Source organism: Nannospalax galili, unplaced genomic scaffold (assembly GCF_000622305.1).
Source record: "Nannospalax galili isolate Female #2095 unplaced genomic scaffold, S.galili_v1.0 scaffold381, whole genome shotgun sequence".
Taxonomy (NCBI): domain Eukaryota; kingdom Metazoa; phylum Chordata; class Mammalia; order Rodentia; family Spalacidae; genus Nannospalax; species Nannospalax galili.
In genome coordinates, this window is record NW_008347312.1 from 3971971 (window position 1) to 3979100 (window position 7130).

Sequence of the window (7130 nt, forward strand, 5' to 3'; positions counted from 1 at the left end):
TCCCTTCTCCCTCTCCTTCCCCTCCCCTTCCTTTCTTTCCCTTTCTCCTTTTTGTCTTCATCATCTCCTTCTCCTCCCTCCCTTCCCCTCTCCTCCCTTCCCCTCTCCTCTCCTTCTCCCTCTCCTCACCTCTCCTTCTTTGATCCTTGGTGATACCTGGCTTCCCTAGATACCAGGTTCTCGGTTTCTGTATGTGAGGAGGGTATCTGAGGGGGAGGACAGGACAACACTGCTGCTATGGCACTCCTTCATGCACTGCCTTTTGCTTTCTTCTGAGCACACTAAGGCCATCATAACATAAGCTTACCATAGCCATTTCTAGGATTGCCTGGCAGAACGTGGCCCTGTGGACCTGCCATCTCCATGGATGCCATTTCTATGCTTTCATGGTAATCTTCATTCTGTCTCCCAAGCACATTCAAGGGGTCATTGCTCCTGCAAAGAAAACAAGAGCCACACTGAACATGGTCTGCTGAGTACTCTGGAATCCCAAAGGCTGGCTCCCTGTGATGGTTCACCTTGCTGTCACCTTGATTAGACTGAGAAGGGTCTAGGAGAATTCTAAAGCACACCTCTGGGTATGTCTGTGAGGGTGTTTCCAGAGAGGGTTAACTAAGGAGGGAGCCCCACCTTGAATGTAGGCAGCACCATCCTATGGCTGGGGGCCCAGATGGAATCAAGAAGAAACCAGGAAAAATAAGCCTGAATGCATCTTCTCTTTCTCTTCCTCCCTCCCTTCTTCCCTCTCTCCCTCCCGCCTCTTTTTCTTTCCTCACTCCATTTCTCTTCTTCTTGGCCACCAAATGTGAGCTGTTCTACTTCACCACACCTTCCCCACCATGATGGACTGAAACCTTTGAAACCATGAGCCAAAATAAATCCTCCTCCTTTAATTTGTTTATGCCTAGTGTCTTGTCATAATGGCAGAAAGTCTGACTGACACAATCTCAATCTATCAAGTAGTGTAAGGGAAACAATACATCCATCACTCATCCACGCAGTAATTCATCATCTACTCATTCACCCATTTACCCAGTCATCCATTCATAATTCATCCATTCATCACTTCCAGAATTCTGACTAAATGCCAGCCATATGTTAGGTATAGGGTAGGCAACAGAGATGCAAATGTGTGGTGGTTTGAATCAGCAATATCCTCCATAGGCTCATGTATTTGAACACTTTGTCCCCAGTTGGGGAAGTCATGGAACCTTTAGGAGATATTGCCTTGCTGGAGGAAGTATGTCACTGGGGGCACGCTTTGACAGTTTATGGCCTCATTCCACTTATAATTTTCTCTCTTTCATGCTTGTAGTTGGAGACATGAGTGCTCGGCTTCCTGCTCCTGTCACTTGCTGTCACTTGCTGCCATGCCTCCCCACCATGATGAACTCGTATTCCTGGAACTCGAAGCCAAAATAAACTCTTCCTTAAGTTGCTTTTTAATGTGATGTCTTATCATAGCAATAGAAATTAACTAATACAGAAATTGGTACCAGAGAGTATACTGTTGCTGTGAAGAAACTGATCATGTTGTTTTTGGAGAAATGTGGAAGACTTTGGAACTCTAGACTATATAAATGGTTGAATGTTATAAGCAGAGCTTGATGGACTATTCTAGTAGAGGCCTGGAAGACATTAGTGCCAAGAGCAATGTGAACTGTAGAGGCCAAGCTCAGGAGGCTCCAGAGGGAACCAAGAACTTTAGCAGCAACTGGGCTAGAGGCCAATCCTGAGATATTTTGGCAAAGAATCTGGCTGCCTTCTACCTGTGTCTTAAATTTGCCTGAGACTACATTAAAAAGTAGTGGGCTTATTTCTTTTATGGAGGAAATTTCAAGGCAGCATACTATGGAATCTAATCTATGACTTGATTATTACCTGTTTTACTTATGCAGGTCTACAATGAAAAAGAGCAAGTGGAGCAGAAAAAACAAAATGTACAGTTTGGAAAGAAAAAGAGCATTAGGAAGCTTAATGTTGAAGCCAAGGCAGGTGCTGGGAGAGATTGTAACTTGAGATTAGTGCCAGTAAGGAGAGGCCTCCTGCTCCGCACTAGAACAAAGGGAAAGTCAAGAACTCCCCCAGCTCAGCTCCCAACTGTTGAAAAGAAAAGACCTAAGGAGTTTTCTGCTACTATAAAACAACACCATACACAAGCTTCTGATAATGTGATTCAAGGAGCCAAGCATTCATCCAAGCTGGCAGAGGAACTTGGCAGTATTGTCCATGTGGTACTGGCTGTGGAGGCAAGAAGAAACAAGACCTAGGCGGCTATAAATTCTGTCTCCAAGATGTCTGAGAGTCGCCGAGGCCAGGCAATGTGCATCAGTGTTGGAGTCATTGCAAGAGGACCTTGAGAGGTAAGGAAGGTGTGCGAGGCCGGTGTGAAGCAGTGAAGGTGAAGACTGGGATGCAGTAGAGACCCCGAGATGTTGGAGCTGCCAGAACCAGGAGACAGCTGTCAAAGAAAGCAGACACAGAGAGGAACAGCAAAGTTGGAGGAATAGAATCACCTAAGCCTTTTGGAACTAAGGTCCCAGACATAGATGTGGAGCTGTAGGGTTTAGTGTTTGCTCTTCTGGGTCTTGTTTTCGTCTGGTATTTCCTCACTAAACCCCTATTTATTTATTTATTTATTTATTTATTTATTTATTTATTTAGAATGGGAAGTTTGTGGGTGTTTTATCTTGAGTCAGAAGAGACTTTGAACTTTGGACTTTTGAACAGTGTTGACAATGTTAGACTATGGGGACTTTCAAAGTTAGATCAAGTGTATTAGAAAATGTTAGATCGGAACTGAGCAGGGTGACAGGGTTTGAAGGCTTTGAGACAATAGGGGCTGTTATTTGTTTTCTCAGATAACACAGTCTTGGGGTTGGGGATTTTATACAGTGCCTGGGTTGGAAATTAACTTGGACCTGAGATTTACCTAAGGTCTACTTCAACCCAGTATAGGGCCCTTTAGAAGTTAGCTCAGGGCCCTTTCGAATCCAGGCATTCTTCCTTCAAAGTACATTTTGCATTATGATATGTCTATGAGCTTGGGGGGATGGGGCAGGGACTGGAATGTGGTGGTTTGAATGAGAAATGTCCCCCGTGGGCTCATGTATTTGATCACTTTGTCTCCAGCTGGTGGTGCTGTTTGGGGAGGTCATGGAATCTTTAGGAGGTGCAGCCTTGCTGGAGGAAGTGTGTCACTGCGGCCTTGCTGGAGGAAGTGTGTCACTGGGGGCGGCTTTGAGTGTTCATAGCTTTGCCTCACTTCCAGTTCACTCTCTTTACTTCATGTTTGTGATTGGATATGTGAGCTCTAGCTTTCGGCTTCTGCTGCCATGCCTGCTGCTTGCTGCTGTGCATCTCCCCTGATGGACTCTTATCCCTCTGGAATCAGGTACTGCAAAATAAACTTTTTTTTCTATAAGCCGCTTTTGATCATGGTGTTTTATCACAGTCACAGAAAAGTAACTAATACAAAAGGTAAAGATTTGTGGTATTTCCTCCAAGAAGTATCCCAGTACAATCTGGCAGGTGTTTTTAGGCACAGCTATGAGCAGTTGGGAGTAGAAGCCAGTGAGTATCAGAGGACAGGCCTGAGCAGCTCAGAGGAAGGATAGGAGGATTCTGGCTGAGGGTTTGAGAGGAAGCCTGCATGGAAAGGAGACATTTGAGAAGAGATTAGGGGGATAGAGCCACATGTAGTTCAAGGAAGGAACTGAAAAGATAAGGAATAGCATAAATAGAGGTGGGAGGCCAGAGAGCACTTGGTATATAAGTGGAATGCCATAAAAACCAAGTATCCTTGGACTGAGATGGCTCAGTAGACAAGAGCACTTGCTACGCAAGCATGAGGGCATGAGTTTGAGTCCCCAGTAGTTACATAAAAACTGAACATGGCCTTGTATGCCTATAACCCCAGTATTGGCACGGGGGCAGAGCCAGGCAGATGCTGGGAGTTCTCTGGTCCCAAGCATAGTTAAAAGCGAGCTCCAGGTTCAGTGAGAGACCCTGTCTCATGGGAACAAGGTCGAGAGTGATAGAGGAAGACACTGGAAGTCATCCTTTGACCTCTGTACATATGTGCATGGACACACACACACATACACAGACACATACAGACACACACACATACACACACACACACACACACACACACACACTCTTAACCTGTAGTAATGATTCTCAAATTTTGATTTATTTTATTTTTAACTATGTGTATATGTGCATGTCTGTCTGTGTATGAGTGTGTATGTCTGTATGTGTGTATATGTGAGCTCTAAGAGGCCAAAATAGAGCATCAATCCCCCAGAGCTGGAATTGCAGGCAGCTGTGAGCCACCTAATGTGAGTGCTGAACTCAGATTCTCTGCAAGAGCAGGAAGTGCTCTTAACCACTGAGCCATCTCTCCAGCCACCAGTGATTCCCACTTTTGTATGTGCCACTTCCCAAATCTCATCCTAGACAATGAAAGGAGAAGCCCCGGAGGTTGGGCTCACTATTCTATTATTATTGCAGTTATTAGTGTTAGTATTGGGTTTTTGAGACATGGCCTCGCTATGTTGACCAGGCTAGCCTTGAACTTGCTTGGGTCTTCCTTCCTCCTTTTGCCGCCAAAGTTATATTTTATTAATTAATTAATTATTTTTATTCTATGCGTGTATTTTTCTGCATGCATGTAACTGTGCCTGTGCATGCAATGTCTGTGGAGGCCAGGAGAGGGAGTCAGATCCCCTGGGAATGGAATTATAGACAGTTGTTAGCCACCATGTGGGTGCTGGGAACTGAACCTGGGTCCTCTGTAGGAGCAGCCTATGCTCTTAACTGCTGAGCCATCTCTTCAGCCCCAAGTTATACTATTTTTAAAGGAACCCAGACAATAGACTATCTCTAAGGATCAGTCAAGGTCAGGAACCGCTGACTTGGAGCACAGGTTGAAGCAGAGAAGAGACAGAACCAAGATCAGTTAGGCTTGTCTTGGGCTGGCATTGTGGCATCCTCATTCATCAATGTCTGCAAGTGAAGGGGTATAGCCTCTCCCACAGGTCAGAAAGTAAAAGATGAAAAGCAGAGGCTTGATGGGATCATAGGTGCCTCTTGGAATGCTGACTTGAGCAGTCAGAGATAATACAAAGGTAACTAATACATGTCCTTAATCAAAATCACATAGACCAATTCCCATTGACTTAATGATCTAGCACTCAATCCCCACTTACCTCCTGGTGATTTCTGGGGTCTTGGAAGAGCCATAGCCATGACCATCTTTAGCATCTAGATAATCAGGTTCTCCCCAAAAGTCTGGAGCATTCTGCAGGTCCTCGGCGCCAGGATAGTCTGGATTTCCATAAAAATGGGGAGAGTTTGGTTGATTCTCAGCACCTGGGTAATCAGGCTTCCCCAGCATGTCTAGGTGGGGATTGATTCTGGACCTGGCATAGCCTACATCCCTTCTGGAGTTGACTCTGGGGACATGAGGATCGGAGCTGCCTTGAGCTTCTGGGTAGTCTGGTTCTTCCAAGGATCCCAAATAACCTGGATTGATTCTGGAGCCTGCATAGTTTCCACTGCTTCCGGATCCTGAAAAACCAGGATAGGACTGAGCCCCAAGGTAGTCAGGCTGTCTGGATGAACCTGCATGGTATGGATTGCTCTGGAAGTCAGTATAGTCTGGCTCTGGTAAAGACTCATGATAGTCTGGCCTTCTTCTGGACTCTGCAGAGTTCAGGTTACTCCTGCTGTTGGGATATTCTGGGTTACTCAGAGTTCTTGGATAGTCTGGTTCTGCTAGAGAGCCGGGATAGTCTGGATTTGTTCTAGAGTCTGAAGAATATGGATTGCTCCTGGTGCGGTAGGAGTTTGGACTGTCCAGAGAACCTGGAAATTCTTGATAATTCTGAGTTTTCAAATAGCCCTGAGTATAGTTCTGAGACCCTGGATAGCCAGGATAATCATCATCCTCTTTGTAGCCAATATTCCTATGGTAGGAAGACATGCTGGTATAGAGCCTTCACCTAGGCATGCTAACACATCAGTCACAAGGGGATCTTTTTCTTAACCTGAAAATCAAAACAGAAAGGAAAGTCAGTCTTTTTTCTTTCTTTCTTGCATAAATTGCTGATTTTCTTCTAATATCTGTCCAGTATCCGATAGCTGGGTATACATGGGCTGAGAATAATGATTAGGTTGTGAACCTAAGCCTTCCATGCACCTAGATGAAGCTTTGGGAGTGGTCAATGGCATGCCAGGGGAAGTACTATATATAAATTCCAGGTCACACTGTTGAAGGACAGGGGTCATTCCTCCTTTTTTCCATCCTCTGCTTCCTGTGGACTGGAATGGGGCTTGGTGTGTGTTGTCGTTTTGAGTTTGGGTAGATCAGTGCTCATGAGGACAAGAATACAACACATGGCGAGTTGGCTGTGGGCAACTCCTCAGAGCAGAGCCATAGCAGCTCAGACTTACTATGGGGGAGATTAAACTTGCATCTTGTTCAAACTACTGACGTCTTAAATAATACATCTCCATTGTTGTAGAGTGGAAGCAATGAACTAAAGATTAGAAGGAACAAGAGCATTTTGTTATTGTTGCTTTTGAGACAGAGTTTCATGTAGCCTAAGCTGGCCTTGAGCTCACTATGTAGTTGAGGATGACCTTGAGCTCACTATGTAACTGAGGATGACCTTGAGCTTCTGACTTCTCTGCTTCCAGCTTCTGAGTACAGGGATTATAGACATGCACCATCACACCTTCAGACTCAGTTTATGTAGTACTAGGCTTTGTGCATGCTAGGCAAGCACCTTACCAACTGAACTACATCCTCAGCCCAAAGGAACAAGAACTTTTTGAGCAGTTTGTTTGTTTGGTAGTGTTTTAGAAACAAGTTCTTGCCATGTAGCCGTGTGGTCTGGAACTCACAATTCTCCTGCCTCAGTCCTGAGTGCTAGGATTATAGGTTCTATAGGCCACCACACCTAGCCCTAACATTCTGATTGCTCTTGTGTTTCTAGGGTTCAAAGCACAGACTGGCACGAGTACATGAAGGATGAACAGTTCGTGTAAATTAGACAGGAGATTCAGATAAGGACATAATTGCTCAGATCATCTCCGTTTAAAAAAATATGATTTTATGAGTT

General features: G+C 44.9%; 1 protein-coding gene across 2 annotated transcripts in view; it reads right to left on the minus strand.

The window, feature by feature from the left end:
• Positions 1–6040, minus strand: part of Tmc5 (transmembrane channel like 5) — a 72901-nt gene extending 66861 nt beyond the window's left edge. For both annotated transcript variants that reach the window (XM_017800816.1, XM_017800815.1), the window contains exons 1-2: positions 5214–6040; positions 308–435 (exon numbers count right to left, since the gene is read on the minus strand). In XM_017800816.1, coding sequence (XP_017656305.1) covers positions 308–435; positions 5214–5989 — 904 coding nt within the window. In that variant the 5' untranslated portion in view covers positions 5990–6040. The remainder of the gene's footprint in view (positions 1–307; positions 436–5213) is intronic.
• Positions 6041–7130: the final 1090 nt, after the last annotated feature.